The 22708-nt window shown below is 42.6% G+C and overlaps 1 protein-coding gene across 1 annotated transcript; it reads right to left on the bottom strand.

The window, feature by feature from the left end:
- Positions 1-2270: 2270 nt before the first annotated feature.
- On the bottom strand, positions 2271-17205 carry LOC149750193 (leucine-rich repeat-containing protein 37A3-like). The gene is given in 9 exon segments (XM_089906242.1): positions 2271-3353; positions 3603-4131; positions 4134-4418; positions 4421-4578; positions 6709-6823; positions 7824-8391; positions 10373-10458; positions 12066-12122; positions 17025-17205. Coding segments are annotated over 9 exon segments (2907 nt in total). The 3' UTR covers positions 2271-2425.
- Positions 17206-22708: the final 5503 nt, after the last annotated feature.

Raw genomic sequence — 22708 nt, 5'->3', positions numbered from 1 at the left:
AAGCTGACCCCATGCTAGTCCCCAGCCTCCGAGGCTCAGAAATCATCCTCTTCCTCACCAAGAGAGAACTCATGTCTTCCTGTTGTGGCGGTCTCACTTTATCAATATCACAGGATTGATCAAAACGCAGAATGCCAAATTATTACTTGACAAGGAGAAATACATCTGTTCTACACACAGGGCATCCGTGTCTGCACAATCAGTGAATTATTACCTTCTGTGGAGACAGGCCTCCGTGGCACACTCAAGCACAATCACACAATCGAAGGCTACTTGGTGAGAACAGAATTAGAAAAGGAATGAGCTGAATCGAGAATTTAATGGGAACGCCTGAGGTAGCTGGATCCATCCATCTCCTCAACAGGCACAGCCTGGCTGGTGGGCCTGACTCTTCAGTTATGCTGCCTAAGGTGCCATCTCTACTCTCGGGCAATGTGAGGATGGGCACTGCCCATGTTGTTCTCTCCTCACCTTTTGTATGCTTTCACTACTGACCAACCCTCCTGCAGATAGACACGTTTCTCTTGACAAGTTAGTACATCATGTCAAGTTTTATTCAAGTCTGATAGGCCAGGAAGCCATTGGTCCTTACACATCTCTGCTCAGCTCCACGATGTGCTAACCTTGCTGTTTCTCTCCTGGGGGGCTGCCTTTTATAAAACTGCTTACCATTTTTGTGACTTCTGAGGGGAAGGGACTGCTTTGCTATGGCCCCTAAGAACTGGTGACAAACCTCACAGGACAAGGATCAGGAGGGCTGGAGTATTCAGGGAAGGCTTTATGAAGAAACATATCTGAACTTGAGTTGGTCTTTGAAAGATGCATAGGACTTCCACAGGCAAAGCAAAATAAAGGAATTTTCGATGGGTAAAGGCACAGACAAAAGTAGGAATGGGTATGGTGTAACTAGCGTATAGTGAGGAGCTGCTTTGGCTGGAATGGGGGCCTGCCATTACAAGAGAAAAGGTCAATAAAGTAGGTTGGATTGGTAGGGTACAATCAAGATTGTCAGCTTACTAAAGTCACTCTTTTAATGTTAGCAACTGCCTTTGGGAAAAGTAATAAACCATTATGTAACTGAACAAAAGGTAAACAGGCTAGCTCCAGGAATAGGCTACTATAAATATGACATTTAGGGTAGCCTGCTGCAGGTTTTTACTTTACTCCAGTGTTTTAATGGAACATATCTACACAATTCCTAATACACTGGAGAAGAAAGCTGCTAAGTAAACCTAAGGAATTGACGAGATCACACTTTTATCTCTTAGGCATGTCCTTTTAGCCCTCCCAGGGTGACTGATAGCTCCATGAGTATGGAGATCCTATATCTCTCATCATTTCAGCCAACAAGTAAAGAAATCAACAGTACAATGAGAGTGACTGGTGAGTACAACAAATCAGCATAGTTTTTTGTGTTGAAGAAATTTTACTATCATGTCAACTCTGGCCTTCTTATAAACTTCACTTGTCAAAATAGTCCAATGGCTTGTTACCATGCATCCAATTCCATAGAGATCTCCTGGGAGTGGAGTTCCTTTAAAAATCCTGTGGGGACTTCCCTGGTGGCACAGTGGTTAAGAATTCGCCTGCAAGTGAAGGGGACGTGGGTTTGATTCCTGGTCTGGGAAGGTCCCACATGCTGTGTAGCAACTAAGTCCGTGTGCCACAATTCCTGAGCCCGCGTGCCTAGAGCCCGTACTCCCCAACAAGAGTAGCCACCACAATGAGAAGCCTGCGCACCGCAATGAAGACCCAACGCACATAAAAAAAACAAACAAAAGCACAAACAAACAAACCAAAAATCCTGGGAATATACTTTTCAGTAAAAGAACGAAGTGTATTCAGTCCTCATGATTAAAGAGAAGAATCAAGTAGTAGTAGGAGGAAAGGTGGCTTTGATTCTCAGTTTGTGGGTTCTGAATCTGAATTAATTATCATCCTTACCTCAATTAGACAGAGAATTGTAACCAAAATCGTCACTACTACAGTTACAGATATTGCCAAGATGAGTTTGTTGTTATAGCCATATCCTGGAACTTCTTTTGTGAGCTAAAAATAATACATAACCGTTTTTTTAAAACAAGGAGATGGAAGGGATGAAAGCTAACTATTTTTAATCCTATTCTAAATGATAGTTAACTATTCTTAAAATACTATAAAACCCAATCCTTTCAGGCGAGTAGCTTCTATAAGAACAAGCCAAATTGAATGTTATTAATCTTATCATTAGCAATTTCTTCTACACTTTATTCATCTACACATTATTTATCTTGTGTTATGCCTTTTCTCGTCTACCCAAGGAATAGTGGCACACTCTCTAAACGAGCAAAGTGGGAGATCACTGTCTTAGCCAGTTTCATGGCTGAAGATAAGATACAGACTAGGAGCCCATGGTATTCCTGCTTGGGCATGTTAATGGCATGTCCTAAACTGAGTAAAAGTCCCGCTCCCATGTGTCAGGGGTTATCCTCACCTCACTTGACTCCTGCTCTTTCTGCTCACTCTGGGTTTCTGTGCTCTCACTGATATAGTTGTCAGTTTTCCACTGGTCCGTATGCCATTCCGCTTTGGAAACATTTACTTCTTGCTGCTTGCTGAGAAGTTTCATCAGGAGGCCTGTTTGAGACATGAGGTTGGCACAGGCCAGCTGCCCGTGTGTCTCTGAGCAGTCCATTTTCAAAGTCTGGATAACATGAGAAATGAGCCTTCGCATGTCATTGTTGGGGATGAGGGACCGTAGCTGCTGGTTTAGCTGAGTTTCAACTTGATCACCTGGGGATGTGAGCCCTGGGAAAGGGAAGCCTGTGGGCTTGGAGGATAATTCAGTGCCCGTGTTGTGGTACTCCCATTGTGTTTTGTTGGTGTGTTGAACAGTTGGCATACTGTTGTCTGCAGCAACAGTAGAATGTGCAGTGAAGACGTTCCTATGGGTAGTGTTTCCAGGGCCGTTTCCTCCTGGCAGAGTAGAGTTTCCTCTGGAAATAATTTCATCAGAAACATTTTATGCAGTATTGTTTTCTGAACTAGTGTGTTCTGCAGGATGGTCTGAAAGAGAAAATAATGCTAGAAAAGGATTTTCCTGAGAAGTCACTTCTCTTGAAGGTGAAACAGCCTCTCGTGGAGGGGAATTTATGAGACTCCTCGCTACAGAGAACGGAGAGCTTGCAAGCATCATTCTACTGAGTGAACTTTTCTTTCTGAACTTTCGACTCCTTTTGACTTTGGGTTTTCTGTGGACACGATGAGACTGAGATTCATGGAAGATGTATTTTTCACCAGAAGGTGAGATTAGTTCAGGAGCCTCAATATTTCTAACTCTAGCCTTTACTGCTTCTAAAACAAAAATAGTGTGGTAAGGTAGATAGCTAGGGGGTAGCAGCCGCAAGGCACAGGGATATTAGCTCGGTGCTTTGTGACAGCCTGGAGGGGTGGGATAGGGAGAGTGGGAGGGAGGGAGACGCAAGAGGGAAGACATATGGGAACATATGTATATGTATAACTGATTCACTTTGTTATAAAGCAGAAACTAACACACCATTGTAAAGCAATTATACCCCAATAAAGATGTTTAAAAAATAAATAAATAAAAAAAAATAGTGTGGGATAAGTCTTTTGATTTGCTTTTAACCTCAGATGGGGATTTTGGAGGGATGGAGGCACAAGGCCTGCCCTTGAAGTACTGTTTCAGGGAAGAGGAGCCTGCTGCCTTGTGTTCCTTTATGAATGAAGACTCTGCATTGGACGACTTTCCCACCAGCTGCCTGGGCCTCCGCACCATGAGAAGCTGTTTCAGCTTTCTTGGGGATGGTCTCCTGAGCCTTCTTTCTTCGGCAGTATTCGCCACAGATTGCTGGGCATTCTGTTTCCTCCTGACGCTCTCATCTCCCACTGCTTTGAGGTGCATTTTCTGTATGCCCCTTGGGCCCCTGAGGACCCTGTTCACTCTCAGCAGGTGTTTCTCTGTAATCTCAATCTTTGCTAGGCTCTCTTTCTGTGGTTGGGCAGCTTCCAATTTCTTTTGAAAGATGCAGAGTTTAAACATGGTACTTAAATGGTTGGATCGCGTATACGTGGCAGGTTTTTCTTCCTTTTTAACCTCATCGAATTTTTCTTCAGTTTCTGCATCTAAAAATTTTCCAGAAAGTGAAGTTTCTTCAATTTATTTTTATTAGTTGAATTGTTGGGTACAGGTTTAACAGAAGGGCTCCTTGTATTGATTTTCAAAATGCCCAGTGGCATATCTCCATCTTGTGTATTTGAAAAAAGAAGTTGAATGAATGGTAATAATGTTGATTCCACATCTCCTAGATTCCCCTCTGAGATAAAAGGCAGTATGTAATTCAGTGCACTGATAATATCACTTCTATTATTAAAGTCCAGCTGCTCATTCATGAAGCCTGACAAGCTGACAGCACTTTATCTGAGGATGCCCTCTCTGACTCAATAGTCAGCTCGCTGCTGTTCTTCTTCCAGGCTTGTAACACCTTCAACGATCCTTCTGCATTCCCTACAGATGTTTCTTCATCTGTCAAAAATAACTGTTTTTGATCATTGAATACTGATGGGACAGCTTTTAGTCAGTCCACAGCCAAATAAATTAGGAATCACTCAACGTTTGAGTGCCACTTAGGAGAAAAAGAAACACACACTTAAGCCTATGACTGGCAACAACAAAATGCGAAAAAGATATCTCTTGAAAAAGTGGCTATCTACTCAGAAAATTCTGTAGCGTGAAATATACTAACTATATTCAGGATTACTCCACTGGTTCCCAGGGGTCAGAACTGAAGAAAATCCAAGGCTGGAAGACAAATATTGCCCTACTCAGCTGGACTCTCTGCAGATCTACTGTGACTCCTCAAATTTATATACCCCATCCTGTCCCTCCTCAGAGGCAGAGGAGTGTGAGCCTTCCTCTATCCACCCCTTTAGTGTGCTTGTGTCCGTGCTACTATCACAGATGACCACGACAACAACCGCCATTAACAGGTCGTCATCTGGACATTTCCTTCTCCACCCACCCACCGAGTCCTTTGCTCAGTCCCTGCTTCCATATATCCCAGCCCTCATAACAGAAGGCTCTATACAGAAAAAAATCACTATGTTCGCCTGAGCTCTTTGCTAAAATTTGGGCAGGGATCTGGGGTATAAGAGATTTGCCCAATTGTAGGCCAACGTGGAATGTTCAACAAATCAATGGAATACTACTTGAGGTCCAAAATGCAGAAGGGAAAAAGCAACTTCTGTCAGATGGCTACTTTGCTTTCATTTCATTTTACTTCTAATATTTCCAGCTTTACTTGGGGAACCATCCAAAGCTTCTGACTGTGTGAAGGTAATGTATACCATTGTGTAGCTGGGCTCCTCTTCCAAAAGGATTAAAAGTATTTTTCCTGAGGGTCAAAGGAGGAGGGAAGTATCATGAGAAAGGAGGAGCATGGGCTTGCAGAGAGCCCCAAACTGGGGAGAGATAGGGGCACTAGGGTCATAGCACTTAACACCTCTGATCTTGTTTCTCCTCACCTGTAAAAGGAAATTAAAAATGCCTTTTTTGCCCACTTCTGGGGGAGGAGGGAGTAATACAACTAGTAAAAAAAATTGTTTAGGAGAGTTCCCTGGTGGTCTAGTGGTTAGGACCTGGCACTTTCCCTGCTGTGGCCCGGGTTCAATCCCTGGTTGTGGAGCTAGGATCCCATAAGCTGTGTGTCACAGACAAAAAAAAAAACATTGTGTTGAAAAATCAGCAATATTGTCTTTATATAAGTGCTACTTATAAGTGTTATTATTTATGATATGCTCTAGATCAGTGATAGAGACCTGTATTCAAGCTACGTGGGCATGAAAGCACATTTTGGAAGTCACCAAGTTAGTGCCAATAAATTTAATATATAGCAAAATAGTTGAAAGCCCCTGAGTGTTTTGTGGATAGAAAAGTTTGAGATTCAGAGCAAGTTCAGAGCTGGACAGTCTAAGAATAAACTAGCTCTCCCATCCATTAGAAGGGCTAGGTAGCAGCTTCTGGTTATCGAACCAGAAATCTCAGGGTCCAAATGGGACATAAAACAGCATCACTTGTACTCTTTATAAAATTGCAGAAACAAACAAAATAAAAATATATTTACACCTGTCCTATAAGACAAATGGTACTTGAGACCTAATGTATATAAAATCAGTTTACAAACTGTGAGGCACTATATCAATAAGTTCTCATTTGCAGAGAGCACAGCATAGGATATGTGGCCATTAATGTTAATTCCCTTCCCGCTTCCATTCCTTTCTCCTGTCCCTTTATGTATGTGGATCAGTAACATTATTAAGCTAACAATGTAACTGAGCAACAATTAGCTTAATAATGTAACCAAGACTCTGATTCTTACCAAGGGGGGAGGTCTTAGAAACTTAGGGAGCTGGAACTCTGAATGAATTAATTAAAATAATGAAATTACATCATTAATTTTAATTTTAAATTAATTTTTAAAATTATCATCATTGATTAAAAATAAAATAAAATTAAAAACTTATTATCCCGCAGTTGACACTCACCACAACGTATGAAGTCTGTCAGGCATCCACTGTCAGAACACAGCTTGACTCTCTTACAGACAACCTCAATGGTATTTTTAAATTGGCAGAGGCAACAGGCCATATGGCTAGGTAAGTCCCTATAAATGGAAACACAGATAATTAAATTCATGGTAAAAGAGTTACTTGAGTAGGTAGAAGAGGTAGGCCAAGGCCACCACAGACCACTGCAAAAAGGAGTTCTTGGGGCATATGGACTGCAGAACTGGATAGGGGCCGGTTGGCCAATTGCTGCTCTTGACTGTTGGAAATAAATATAGAGGAGGAGAGATGTGCCCAACAGAAGGATTAGGATGGCAGTAGGTATGGTATGCCTAGAAAAAAGGGAATAGGGATTAGAATTGGGTGACATTGATCTGTACTTTAATTCAGAAGTATCTCCTTCCAACCCAAAAGCTTCACTTTGGGTTGAGAGTACACAGGAAGAAGGCAGACTTCTAAGAAGAGTCTGAATAAGACCGCACCTTCTGGAATCCCTTTCTCAGTTCCCATTTGTGAGTAGTAATTTATTAGAAGTTATTCTACTAATAAAAAAGCATCGTATGGTTAAACAATAACAGAGATCGCATTCGCCAAATCTAGACAAAAGGAACATTCCAAAGAATAACATTATCATTATAATAAGGTATAACATAGTTAATTTTTAAAAAAGCACATGAGTTCATAGTGATACTCAAAAGGAAAAGTGGGGGAGCTCTTCTGTATAGAATAATGTCAGCTAATAAATGCAAAATGGATGATAGAATAGGAAAGTGTCATTTTGCAACTATCAATGTAATAGTTGATTCAAAGATTATCATTGATGCACAGTTGGGTGAAGAGTTGTTTGAAAGTAGGATCTTCACTGATCCCAAAGTATCACCCCACAGATTATTTATCAATTACCAAGGGGAAAAAGAACTTTACCATGGAGAGATATGGAAGAAACCACCTTAATCAAGTGATCGAACTTAGCACTGGGCCATCCAGCTGGGATGGAGAAATTTCAGCTTCCTCAGGGGGTTCTGTAGGTTCATCTGGGCTCCCCAAAAAATCCATAGGTAGGCACGCCTCAGGATAAATGGCATCCATACTGGGATCTAAATAACCACCCTGCAACTGCTGTTCTAGACCCTGAGTGTTTTTTTGAAATTGGCCTATACTTCCAACAATAGTTTTGTCAAGCCGTTGATGCTGAACTAGATCTTTCTTCAGGTTTGGGGGTGAAACAATAAACTTCATTGGTTTTGAGCTGTTACTACCTTGAGGTGGAACAAGTATTTCAAATGATTGGTGACCTTCAGCCTCCTCTAGACCTATGTGTTTAGTCTTACTTTTGTGTTGAGAAGGGAGAACCAAGGGCTGATTCTGATCCCAGTCTAGCACAGGAACTGCCTCTGGGAGCTTTTGATGTTGGGTTTGCTTGTTATTCAGATCCTGATGTGGAACAGCAAACTGATCTGGCCCTGTAGGCAGCTCTACAACCGAATCCGTGTCCGGGTATGGAACCTCAGTCTCCGTCAACTCCTGATGAGGGGGTGGAAATATCTGGACTGGAGACAAGGACTTTAAGTAATTAAAGCCCACGGCTTCTGCCAGGGGTGTAAGGGCATGGGGCAATTTGGAAGGAGGGTCTGAGGCCTGTGAAGACCAAGCCTCTGTCAGCCGCGGGGGGTTCGGGGTCACCTGGACGGGGCCCAGGGCCCACTCCGAAGGCTGAACTGCCTGGACTAGAAGCCACCGTCCTTGCCATGTGAGGAAGAGTCCTGGCAACCAATGGCGCAGCCAGGACATAACATGTGGCGGCTCCAGGGGCAGTGACCCAGGCCACTGAGAAACCGGAAGCACATCCTGCGTCCCAGCTGAACCGCTATGCCAGCGCCTACGCAACGGCTCACGTTAGCAACCGCGCGCCCCGCCCCCGCCTAACGTCCCTCCCGTTATGACGTCTTTAGTTGCGCCACAGTTATTAGGCTCGTGCGGAGATCCAATCCGCGCCACCAGAGTGGGCCTTTTTCCCAGAGTCCCCAGGGCGCAAGCCATCCTTCCCCTTGCAAAGGCAACAATTACCTCCTGCGGGGCCCTCTTCCCAACCCCGCCCTGCCCTCCCTGGCCCTAAACAATGAGGCAGGATTTGGGCTGCAGACCCGAGTGGCCCCAAACTCCAGCAGCCCAGGGGTGGAGGGGGGAGGGAAGAATGCAGAGCTTCCCGAGGAAAGCAAAGGACCTGGCATTCTGGGAAATTCAAAAGTGCTAGTCCAGTTCTGGCAATCTGAACTCTTCCTCCACTAAGCTGAATTCTGAGAGACATTCTTCCTCCCTTTGGCCACACGGCTGACAAGAAAAGTAGCTGACCTGCAAAATGAGCACCAGTTAGGGTGGCGGGAGGGGAACACACCTTACAATTATGCGAAAATGTTGCCATTTCCTCCAAACTCTAAGTATTCACGTCTCATTATTCATACACCACTCTGTTATTAGGGGTCACCACTGAATCAGTGATGACTCCAGAACTTCTGTAGGAGGGGTTTGGGGCAGGTGAGCAATTCATTCTGGGAAAGAGAGTCTAAAACCAAGTGAATGGCCCTTTACATTAGCATGGGAAGTCTTCCCCCATCCCAACTTGTCCCAACAGAGCCATTAATTTAGAAAAAACTACAGTGTCACTTTTCAGAGGTCTACCCTGTGTGCACATATGGAGAAGACAGTTAGAATGTTAAAGTCAGCATGATAAGTAATTTTCTTGAAATACTGTAACTAGCACGAAGTTTACTTTCTTCATAGTCCTTTTCATAATCTATTTAATTTTACTCCTTTTTAATTGCCTGCAACACCTTTAACACCTATACTCCAAAAGAGAAGGAGCTTCACCTTATTTCCAGTGCCTAGCACATGATGGTTTCTAAATGGAACTGATTCCAAGATTGGCCTCATTTAGGAGTGGATCTGTTGTTATAATTAGGTTTCCAGAATCTTTAGTATCAATACGGAACCCTTTCTTCTCACATTTCATAGGAAGCCAGACTTCTTAAAGCCCAAACATGGATACGTTTCAAGTTCCCTTGACTGATTTAAATTGATTTAAAATAATTAGTTTGTACAGGAGAACACTTTCAAAATTTTTACATTTTTCAGAACATAACCACCTTTTCTTTCTCTACTTTCTTCCCTTCAAAACAAACTTTGCAACATTGGGGTCAGTTAAATAATCAGAAATCTAGCCAAAAATTAAGCTCTCAATGACATGAAACACATTTTTTGCTCCTTTTAAATAAAAATCCTATATGCTGTACATTAATGTTTTCTTTCAGAAATTACGTTGACAACTTAATCCATAATTCGAGGCATCCATATAACTGTTTTACAGAAAGGTTCTTTGGCAAAGTATTTAACACAAGATACATATGAGATGCTGAGATCTGGGTAATATACCTTACTTGAAAGGCATGAATAGTTTCAAAACACTGTAGCATAATCACACTTAAGACCATAGTTACTTTGTTCCCAAGTCCCTGCAATTCTATTTGAGGGGAGTTCTAAAAGGCCTATGTCTTCTCCTGTGTCCACAACCATAGACGTACACTGGTGGCCCTCAAACCTGCTCTCGAAACTTCAAATAAGGGGCCAGAGACAAGGTCCGGGACTTGGAGAAGTACTAGAAATTCCCTGCCTCAAAAGCACTTTCAGAGTTTCACCTTTTCCTAAGGAAGACAGAACTGAGTAGATATGCTGAAGTCTTTCAAATCCTGCTGGTTGTTTTGAATTATGGCTACACAGGCTGTGTACCACTTGAGCTTTTATCTCCACATACTTGAATTAAATCCTGTAGTTCCTCTTTGGTTCTAGCATCTGTGACATCTTCACAGGGTCTATATGCCACAGCTGTTTTACCACTTTCTGTAATAAAGTTAACAAGGATCAATTCAGAAGTTTTCTTGTTCTAAAAATTCCTATATACAATGGTAGCACCGAATAATTAGACATTCTTTTGACTTCTAAAAGCAGAAAATAAGAGCATTTTCCTAGAAGTTCCCTCATCTGACACGTCAGTTTTTATTGTAATTATTTGTGAAAACATATATAAGAAGTGTCAACTTTGGTTCAAAAACTTTATGATATTAGAAATAAGAACTAAGGAATAAGGACATAGAAATTAAAAGCTGTGGAAACAAATATGTTCAATCACAATACAATTAAATAGGAAGGCATTAGGTGGGGGTCAAAGAAGGTTCAAACCTGGGAGAGATACCACTGGACTATAACAGATACTTCCTATTAGAAGCAAGGCAAGTGCCTACTCCTTGGGACCAAAATTCTACCAGGTACAATGAGCAAAGCTTTGGAGACAGAGACAGACAGACAGAGCATTTGAACACCCTGCTGGCAGAAACTGGCCCATGTACCCTATGGACAATATACATTTCCTCAAGGCAAGCTAGAGCCACCAGGCTTTTTGGTCTAAGGGGTTTTGTGTACATATAAGGAGTACCTTGGCATATTAGGCACAAACAACCCAGGCATTAAGTTTGGTTCTTAAAGGTTGTTACCCAGAGTTGACAGCGGTTGGAGATTGTGCCTGATGACCAGGGAAGTCAACCTTCACTGGAAGGACTGCCCAGGCTGGAAGGCCAAGTCCAATCCAGGGTCAACTCTTACAAGCCAATAAGGTCGCTGACAACTTACCTAGGAATTCTCAGTCTCTCAGCCTGCAGGGCTGTGAAGCAGGGGAGCAATTCTGTTCCCGGAATCTACTAATCATAAAGTTTCCTTTGGGCACAGCCTGTGACATTCTTACCGCTGTATAACTGGATAGGGAACACAATCAACGCTATTCAACAGCATGACCAGTTTCAAGGCTCACAAAAACTTAGCCGATTATTATATAAGAACCATATTCACCCAATATATCAGAAATAAACACTTCAACAAGAAAACAACGGTAATAATAATAGTCAATATATTTTGTCTGCTTACTACGTTTCAGGCATAGTTCTAAGTTTTTACATTCATCATCTCATTTACTCTTACAATATCCCCCATTTGGTGGTAAGCTGAATCACTAACCTTATATGCAGATAAAGAAATTGCAGCTTAGAGATATTAAATGCCTTCAAAGGTCTCTGGCTAGAAGAACCTAAAATTGCAACATAGCAACAAAATCTAAGAGACAAAGTTAGGACTCAAACACAGGTGTCCAAGACTTATAATCATGACCCTATTCTGTATGATAAGCAAGCAATTGAGGAAGAACTGGATCAAACATTTTCTGTATGAACTGAGGCCAGTCATTCTACATCTAAATACTGGGGACAATAATATTTGCTGTTGTTCTTCTCATAAATGCCACAAAGAACAAATTTAAGACTGTTGCTGTGAAAGCATATGGTGAATGAAGGAATATGTAATGTTTTAGATAACCATTATTTTCATCCAATTAACTTTTCAAATAAGTTTATTAGCTCACTGAAACTGAAGCACTTCAACGACAATCAAAAAGGTCTTACCTAAAACCACAATCAGCAATTTCTGGAATGCATCTGTCATCGCTTTCTGAAGAGCGACTGAAACAGAAAAATTAGGAAAGGAAACTTACCAGAGCAAAAACCTCATTGGATAAGGCCAATATTCAACAAAGGCAGTAAATCAACCATATACACAGCTAATAGGAAGGATGAAAGAAAACAGTAATAAAATCATCTATATTCACATTAAGAAGTTAAGGGACACACGAAACAAGTAGATGTAAAATACAAGGTCAAATTCAGTAACTCTGGGGGAGCAGAGTAACAATGCAGTGTTGCTAGTGTCCATGTGAAATTCAGAGCTCAGCAACTTAAATAATCAGACACACACACACACTCACACACATACACACACACACACACACACACACAACTGAAAGAAATCCAAACATAATATTAAAGATAGTCCTCACATCACAGATGAAGGGAATAAAAGGGAAAGAAAGGAACACTGAAGAAATTAAAGAGGGATTCTAAAAATACCCAAGACAATTGAAAATGAACACACAATGATCCAAAATCTATGGGACACAGGCAACGCAGTTCACAGGGGGAAGTTATAGTGATACAAGCTTATTCTTAGGAAACAAGAAAAATATCAAATAAACAACCTAACATTACACCTGAAGGAATTAGAAAAAGAAGAAAAAACAAAACTCAAAGCTGTCAGAAAGAAAAAAATTAAGAAAACAATGCCATATGCAATCACACCAAAAAGAATAAGATACCTAGGAACAAACACCCCTAAGCAGGTAAAAGACATGTACTCAGAAATCTATCAGCCATTGGTGAAAGAAGTTGAAGGCAACAGAAAAAGATGGGAAAATATAGCAGGTGCATGGACTGGAAGAATTAATACTGTTAAAATAACCATACTACCAAAGACAATCTACAGATTTAATGCAATCCCTTTCAGAATACCAAAGCATTTTCACAGAACTTGAAAAAGTAATTTTAAAATTTGTATACAAACACAAAGACCCCAAATAGCCAAACAATCTTGAGAAAGAACAGAGCCGGAGGCATCACGGCACCTTGACTTCAGATTATACTGCAAAGTGACAGTAATCAAAGAGAACTGGACCAGAGCAAAAACAGACACAAAGATCACTGGAATAGAAGAGATCCCGGAAGGAATCTCACACACGTATATTTAATTGATTTATGACAAAGCAGGCAATATGGAGAAAAAACTGTCTCTTCAATAAGTGGTACTGGGAAAACTGCTCATCTACATGGAAAAGAATAAAATTAGAGTATTTCAGCACACCATATATAAAATAAACGCAAAACTGAATAAAGACCTAAATGTAGGACCCTAAAACCCCTAGAGGAAAATACAGAACATTCTTCAACATAAATGATAGCAACAGTTTTAGGTTCAGTCTACAAAGGCAAATGAAACAAAAGCAAAAATAAACAAATGGGACTTCACTACACTTAAATGATTTTGCACAGCAAAGGAAATCAAAGACAAAATGAAAAGACAACCTGCTGAAGGAGAGACAATATTTGCACATAAGAGGTTAACACCAAAAAGATGACCACGCAAGGGTTCATATCTAAACTACAGAAACAGCACATACAACTCAGTATCAGAACAACACACAAAATATTTTTATAAAAAACGTGAAGACCTAAATAAACATTTTTCCAAGGAAAAAATACAGAGAGGCAGCCAGAACTCACAAAGATGCTAAACATAGCTAATTGGCAATAAAATGCAAACCAAACCAATGAGATATATCACCTCAGGCTTGTCAGAATGGCTGTCATCAAAAAGGTCACAAATAACAAAGGTTAGTGAGGATGTGGAGAAAGGGAAGCTCTTGTACACTCTTGATGTGAACGTGAAGTAGTGCAGCTACTGTGGAAAGCAGAATGGAGGTTCCACAAAAAACTAAAAACAGAACTACCATAATATCCTGCAATTTCACTCTTGGGTATATAACAAGAAGACAAAAACACTATTTCAAAAACATAACTGCACACCAATGTTCATAACAGTGTTATTTGCCATAGCCAAGATATAGAGTCAAACTAAATGTTCATCAATAGGTTAGGGGATAAAAAAGATTTTTTATGATGACTTCAGCAAAAAATGAAATTTTGCCATTTGCAAGAACATGGATGGACCTGGAAGGTATTATGCTTAGTAAAATAAGCCGCAGAGAAATCAAGCCTGGTAGGTTATCACTTACACATGGCATCTAAAAAATTGAATACAACAACAACAACAACAAAACAGACTCACAGATTAAACAACAGACTAGTGGTTACCAGCAGGGAGAGACAGGGTGGAGGAGCAAAATATTGGTAGGAGATTCTGAGGAACAATCCACTATGTATAAAATCAATTATCTACAGTGACGTACAGTATAGCATGGGGAACAGAGCCACTCTATTATAATAAGTATAAATGGAGAACAAGCTAAACATTATGAAGCACTATGTTGTACCTCTGAAACTAATACAATAATGAAAATTAACTATAGATCAATAAAATATAAAGTAAGAAACAATAAAGGGGAGAGACTGGTTATTAGATAGAAATCAATTAAATAAACACAAGTTTTGGAAATCAAGGAATTAAAAAACAACATGTAAGACACAACATTGGCATTTAAAGTGTACGATCTATTCATTTAAGTGGTGAAAAATGGTACCCATTCTCACGATTTTGTATATCTAGGATAAATTATTATCTACAAAAATATGTTACAAATATTCACTCAAAAAGAAAGAGAAAATTTGGATTAACTCACTTTAGTATACAAATTTAATATCAAAGTCTCTATGTAACATTGACTTGAGTAAGTTCTGTTAGCCACTTCTAGTTTCTTTGTGATGTAAAATCTTTTAAAGCATAAAAATCAGCTTTTCTACATTTTTCCATTAGACATACATAGAAGTTGAAAGAAATGAGAAGACAGAGCAATCAACCAGGAAGGTGAATTTACTGAGAAACAGTCGTTCGTTCTCCCTCCTCCTTTTCTTTTCCTCCTTTTCCAGGTCTCTTTCCATTTCAATCAGGAAAAGTCTTGAGAGTTCTGAGAATATTTCTTTGAGGGCTTCAAATCACCATACCTACATCCTCTGCCACAACTACACACACAGGAACGAAAATAAACCTCTGCTATCTACTCATGTAGGAGGGATTCGTGCAAAATAAAATCCTACATGGAGACCAACAGGTGAGTTTTCTACCTGTTCTTTATAATGTCCTTCCATTAGAGTAAATCCCACACATTATGAGGCAGAAGGGGTTATGTGAGCTCTTCCTTGAAGTCAAAAAACTTGCATTCATTTCAAGTACCTGGTGATCATAGGGTACAGCCAGGGAAGGTGCCATCCCCCTTGGGGGTGGGCGGTGAATGGGCTCCCGCAGCCATGCACCTCCTGATGTACAGATTCTGGAGAAACAAAAGGCGGTCACACCGCAGTCAGCCTGTCAGGCCACTGGGCAACCCCAGCAGCCTGGAAGTGACACCTCAGTTGCTGAAAGCAAAATTCTGTCCCCCCTGTGAAGCCATGCAATTTTGGCCAGAGAGTCAGAGGAGACCGGTAATCAACTCCTCCTCTCTGCTCACCTCCTTGGGGTTACAGCAACCCCATCTCCAAACCCAACTCTGATCCTGGAGTGCCAAAGTGGGAGTGCAGCTGGGCTCTGCTGGTGTTTCAGCGCCCTCTGGGAAGCCCCCTAGTTTGAATATGATTTGAGTTTGATCCTGTGAAACCAGCAGAACTTCCCACCACAGATAAATGAGGAGATTCTGGCCTTTATCAGTACGCACGGTGAACACGGTTGTCCTGGCTGTACTTTCCAACCCTCCTATTTTACCCACCTTTATTTATCCAACTTCCTCCCTGTGAGTACCTTTGACCAAACCTGGGCTCAGACTCCTGACCTATTAGTGACTTTGTCAGTCTTTCTTTTAAAATGGTCGGGTAGGGCTTCCCTGGTGGCACAGTGGTTGAGAGTCCACCTGCAATGCGGGGGACACGGGTTCGTGCCCCAGTCGGGGAGGATCCCACATGCCGTGGAGCGGCTAGGGCCGTAAGCCATGGCCGCTGAGCCTGCAGGTCTGGAGCCTGTGCTCCGCAACGGGAGAGACCACAACAGTGAGAGGCCCGCTTACCAAACACACACAAAAAAAGGACAGGTAATAAAAAGAATTTAACCTAGAAGCAGCAGCTCAGTAAGGGAAATAAAATCATCAGAAGCTATCTAATCACAGCCACAGCCACCCAGGGCTCTGTCTTATCTGCTGGGGCATAAGAATGGGACCTTCCTAAACTTGAAGGACAGCCAATCAAATAAGTAAAGGTGTCGCTCACCTCTGGCTCTTGGAGGGATTGCTAGGCCGTCTACCCAGTGTATACTAACTGCAAAACACTGTCATGGTTTTGAAACACCTATGTTCCAGGAAAGCTTTTTGGGGTGCATGGGGAAGGTTTCTTTTTGACATGAAGCAAAAAATAAATCACCAAGCTCTTTGAGCACAGGCGTGCTTAAGAGGGAAATAGAAAGAAGGAATGGGCAGAAAAGACGATCTCCTCTGAAGTGAAGGTCGTTTTTCCCAAAGAGTGGGATTTAGTCTCAGTTTAAGGAGAACACTTTTAAATAGCTGGGACACCTCCAAACTGCAGTTTAGAGAATGAGTGCTTCAAGAAAACAGTACTTTAAAAGTCCTGGCAAAGCAGCAAGTGGATGAAGAGTTTGTTTTGCATAGTTTTGAACACAGGAGTAAAGAAACATAGGCATCTCTGACTAAACGGCCCAGAGATCCTATGGCATCAATGCGTCAGTTGCAGGGGGCAGGGGGTGTGGGGTGCGATATTTTTCTCTCAACATTTCCCAGGGCAGCCACCCCTCCCTACCCCAACCCCCTACTCCCTTCACCCTTCCTCCCTCCACTGTTGGGATCCCAGGGACAGCACTTCTTAAGCTGGAGCGCTCAGGCACCATCTCTGCAGTCTGGATTCTTCCTGGAGCCTGAGAAGTTCTGGGACAGGAAGCCAGGTCTGCAAGGCCGCTGCGGTGCATTCGGTCCTGGAGGCCTGGAGGGGAACTGGAGCCCTGAAGTCCACCGATGTCCTTGAAGCCGAGGGAGGAACACATCCTCCTAACAGTACTTCTCAGGGGTCAGCGGGCTCCCCACCCGATGGTAATCCATACTCACTTGAGGCAGCAAGGACTGCCTCTAACTGGCCCACTCGATTCCCGCCTTAAAGGGTCCTCGGACACATGTGAGAGCGCAGGCCCCGGATCTCTTTAGTCAGCTGAGGCCAGTGTTGCTGGGGTCCCTCCAGTCCCATCCCCCAGCCCCTCCCTCTCGGACTGTATCTAATAGAAGAAAGAGCACAGAGGAATTGGATGATTCAAGGGACCTGGGAGTCCGAGTATGAGTTTGAAGACTGAGAACCTAAGGCGCAATTACATATTATTGGAAACTCTTGTGGAGTGTGTGTGGGGAGGTTAGGAGGCTGAGAGGCTGAGTCGACCTGGTGAGTCCAGGCCCAGGACACCACACAGCCCCGCCCCCACTTCCCTGCCATCAGACAAGGGGTGCCGCAACTCCAGCCGGGGCTCTGCACTTCCCCCACCCTGATTCTCCTCCAGAAGAGCAGGTGGCCCCCCTCTGAGGGCAGGGGCAAGACAAGGCACCAAGTCCCCCTGAACTAAGGCGCTACTGGAAGCTCTTCCTGAACAGCAGTGCTGGGTTGGAGCGAACCTGAGCACCGCCAAAGTTGGTCTCGTCCTGCAGCTGAGAGAAGCGGGGTTTAAGTCAGCTGCCATGGCTTTAAAGCAATCAGCCCCCACTTTAAGTCAGGTGACCCGACTTTAAATCACTGTGTGCCCCTCATGCCTGCAACTTCAAAAGTTGGGAACTTCACTTTGATCCCAGCAGCTCACATAGCTGAATGCACACTGTAGTCACCCCCAAGCCTGGCTTAGAGGCAGGATATAAGGTAAGGGGATGGGTGTGCACTCATGGTGATGAGAGTGTACTTCATGTACCAGAAGGGTCTAGGTACTCTGGGGTACAGCAAGCAGTGCACGATACAGCAGCTCCCTGGCAAAGCTGTTGATGCACAGGGAGAGTGGGCACACCCAGGCATACAGAAGGTCCAGGACGGGAACTCGGGCACAGCCAGCTGGGATGGTGTGAAAGCGGAGGATCTGAGCCTTCTTGAGAAAGGGAGACACAGATGATGGATGAGAAACAAAGACCACATGAAATATGGATTTGAAAACACACCCTGCTCTTGAAATTGGCATGGGGGGGCACCCAAGATTTGAGTCTTCTTACTCCCCAGTACGTAGTGCTTTGGCCTTTGCCCAATTACTTATAAAATTACTGATAATAGTTAACCCATAAAATACTGCATTTGTAGTGGTTTTGCGTGTTAAAGTTTCTGTAGCAGAAAAATCTTTTCTACAAGAAAAATGTACACTATGAGAAATAAATTAAAACCCCTCTTTATAAAGTACTATATCAGATTTCCCTGGTGCCACAGTAGTTAAGAAACTGCCTGCCAACCCAGGGTACATGGGTTCGAGCCCAGGTCAGGGAATTTCCCACTTGCCGAGAAGCAGCTATGCCGATGTGCTACAACTACTGAGCCTGCAGGCCACAACTACTGTAGCCGGCGCACCTAGAGTCGGTGCTCCACAACAAGTGCATCAAGAGAAGCCACCGCAATGAGAAGCCCGCGCACCACAACAAGCAGTGGGCCCCCGCTTGCCGCAACGAGAGAAAGCCCGCGTATAGCAACGAAGACCCAACGCAGCTAAAATTTGATTAATTAATTATTTTTTGAAAGTGCTTTATCCTTCTGTACATCTTACCTAGGAAGAACAGAGAGATGGCGTGGGAGAGTGAGAAAGACCAATATTTAGTGCACATCTCTCATGCAAGTGCTCTGCTGGCTCAGATACGTTTATCCCCACTTTACAAAGGAGGAAATAAGCTCAGAGAGGTTTCATAATTTTCCCAAAGACAAACAGCTATTGAGTGGCAGAACCACGATCTGAACCAAGTCCGTTACCTTCAAAGCCTAAGTCCTCATCACAACAAAACTCTATTAATATTTACATTTATCGAATTACATTGAAAACTGGGGAGTTCTTGGCACAATCCTGAATAAGAGTGAGAAAGAAAGGAATAGCATTGTTCCTACAGTCAACCAAAATTTTTGGAGAAGCTGCTAGATACCTGGCCCTTTTTGGGGTTCAGCAGTGATCACGACAGGAAGAGACCTGCTTTCATGGACCACGTAGTGGGGAGGAGAGACGGGTGCAACTTGGGTGAGGGATTTCACCTTGCTGGGCCTCTGTTTCCTCATCTGGAAAATGGAACGGGTGCTCCTCATTTTGTGGGATTGTCCAGCCCTCACATTCTCTGATTCCATGAGAAGCATTTGTTTTCCTGTTTCTTTAAAATTCATTCAGGCCCTGAGCCGTCATGAATGATGTTAGCTGCTCCCCAAATCACTCTATTCCCACCCTTTTCCTGTGCCCAGGTCTTTCCCGAAACATGACTCACAATCAGTCAAGTCACAGAACCTAAGGGGCACCCAGGAGAAAAATTCCAACCCTTGCTTCTCAGGAGCTCTGCGGTCTACCTGCCAGATAAACAATTCACCTGGCACAAGGTCGCCATCCCCAACAGCTACTATGGAGAATTATATGGTGTTTCCTGAAACATCTAATAAACAGAGCTACAGAGCCTAGGGCACTTCCACTCATGGCACTATAGGATGGCAAAACTAAAAGTCAACAAGACACAGCCACCCCAAAGTTTAGGGCTGCTCTGTTTACTAGAATATCGGCTACGGTACAACTCAAATATCCCAGAAAAGAGAAAAATGCTTAAACAAGTTGTGGTACTTACATACAATGGAATATCACTCAGCCATTAAATCAATGTCATGAGGCCAGTAGCAGCATAATGAGTGGATTTAGGTACGATGATTCTAAGTGAAATAGGTCACTCAGAAAAAGAAAGTTGTCATAAGATATCACTTATAGAGGGAATGTAAACATAGCAACACATGAACAGAATTACAAAAGAGAACAGAGACTCACATATAGAAAACAAACTTACGCTTGCTTAAGGGGAAAGGTGAGTTGGGGTGATGCGTAAAACCAGAGTTTGAAATTAGCACAGATATCGATAAATAAACCAAATATGTAATAGACAAGACCTACACCTTGATCAACGAACTGGACTCAACACTCCCTATTCACTGCAGAGGTATATATGTGACTCGTAAGAATCTTAATACCTATGTATTGACATGTCTCCATAAGAGAATCAAGTGTGTGTAGAGCGGCATAAACACAGCAGTGAAAATCAGCTAAACCCAATTAAAAAAATTTCAAAAACAAAACACAAAGACAGCAAAAGAGAGAGAAAGGCTCACAAAATTTGTTCAGGGGCTGTGATTCAGCCTGCATTGATCACATCTACACCCACAGATGGGTGAGATATAAGGCTGGACACTGGGGCTGTGTGGATTGCTGAGGTTGGGTGAGCAAATGCAGACCCTTTTACGCAATACTGCCTGCTGCCCATTCCATGGGTCCCAACCCACCAGGTTTAAGGGAATGTTCCTACAGTTAAAACATGCATGGGAAACCCAGAGGATGGTACACCATGGGATCGGGAAACGTTTGTAAAACGCACCTCAATTTTCCTCTCCTGGTGCTCGGGTTCAGCATTCCAGACTCTTTACTAACAATCTCCCCACTTGGAGAGTCAACGCCTTTAACCTCTGGTTTGGCACAGTTTACGAACTGTGCGGAGGATGAACGGGAATAGGGGGAACCAATGAGAGACCAGCTGTAGGTGTTTGGACGGGCACATGTCACTCTAATTTCCCATCAGGAAGGAGAACTGACCAAAGGCTCAGCCTGCCGCCCCGGAACCAGAATAGGGCCTGAAGCAATCCCGCGGTTTGGCGGCCAGCTCACAAAAAACGAGTTGAACAAAGGAACTCAGGGCCACTGCAATGCACAAAGCTTCAGAGTTATAAAGGACAACTATCTTCCAAAAATATATTGGGGTAAGGCTACGAAGAGGACTTGAAAGCAAGGCAGAATGGCAGGAAACAGATTTCAAGAGGTAGATTGGAATTGCCTTTAAAGCATATGAAAAGCGGCAGAACTTTGACAATGAGGCACTTGGCCACAAAGGGCGTTTGTGTTTTTTCCTGAAGAAAAAATGCATTCGCACTTTTTGGCCAACCAAGCAAACGGGCAATGCAAATCCGCACTACAAAGAAGTCTCACTTCCCACCGGTCAAAAGGGCCATCCGAAAAAAGTGTAAAAACCAGAGAGGCAGGACAGGCCATGGAGAACAGGGAGCCTTGTTATCCTGATGGGCGGGATGTAAATTGCCAACAGCCACTCTGAAGCAGTGTATGGTGTTTCCTGGAACATCTAAAAAACAGAGCAACAGAGCATAGGGCATTCAGCTCTTGGGCATATATCTTGGGAAAACTAAAAATCAACTAGACACAGCTACCCCAAAATTTAGGGGTGTTTTTTTTCCACGAACCTCGACTTTGGTACACCTTATATATCCCAGGAAAGAGAAAAATGTATAAAGAGGTTGTGTTACTTATGTACAATGGAATATCACTCAGCCATGAAATCAACATCATAAGGCTAGTAGCAGCACTTATGTACAATGGAATATCACTCAGCCATGAAATCAACATCATAAGGCTAGTAGCAGCATAATGAGTGGATTTAGGTACGATGATTCTAAGTGAAATAAGTCACAAGGAAAAGGAAACTTATCATGAGATATCACTTATAGAGGGAATGTAAACATGGCTACACAAGAGCTGAATTACGAAACAGAACAGAGTCACACATTTATAAAACGCACTTATGCCTCTAAGGGGAAAGGTGAGTTGGGGTGATGCATAAAATCAGAGTTTGAAATTAGCACAGATACCGTTCCATAAACCAAATATGTAATAGGCAAGACCTACTCTTTGCTCAATGAACTGGACTCAACATCCCCTATGCACCGCAGAGGAATATTTCTGACTAGTAAGAATCTTACAACCTATGTATTGATATCTCTCTGTAAGTGAATCAAGTAGGTTTAACACGGCATAAACACAACAGTGGAAGTCAGCTAAACCCCATCATAAAAATAAATATATTCAGGAAAAATGCATATGCTCTTTTTGGCCATCCAAACAAGCGCCAAATGCAAATCAGCGCTACAAAGATGTCTCACTTCACATTCGTCAAAAGGGCCATCCTGGAACAGTGTAAAATGAGAAATGCAGCACAGGCCATGGGGAAAAGGGAGCGTTTTTAAGCTGATGGGGGAGATGTAAATAGCCAAGGCCTCTCTAGAGAAGCGTATGGTGTTTCTGAAACATCTAAAATGCAGAGCTACAGAGCATACGGCACTTCCCCTCTTTGGCATATATCTTGGGAAAACCAAAAATCGACAGGACACAGGCACCGCTATGTTTAATGCTGCTCTGTTTAGAAATGCCTCGACTTGGGTACAACTTACATGTCCTTGGAAGTAAAAACTGGATAAAGAAGATGTGGTACTTATGTACAATGGAATATTACTGAGCAATTAAA

The sequence above is a fragment of the Delphinapterus leucas genome, chromosome 2 (genome assembly GCF_059928025.1).
Source record: "Delphinapterus leucas isolate spDelLeu-1000000601 "Yukka" chromosome 2, BTC_Dleu_Yukka2, whole genome shotgun sequence".
Lineage (NCBI taxonomy): Eukaryota > Metazoa > Chordata > Mammalia > Artiodactyla > Monodontidae > Delphinapterus > Delphinapterus leucas.
This window is presented reverse-complemented; position numbering and strand designations above follow the sequence as displayed.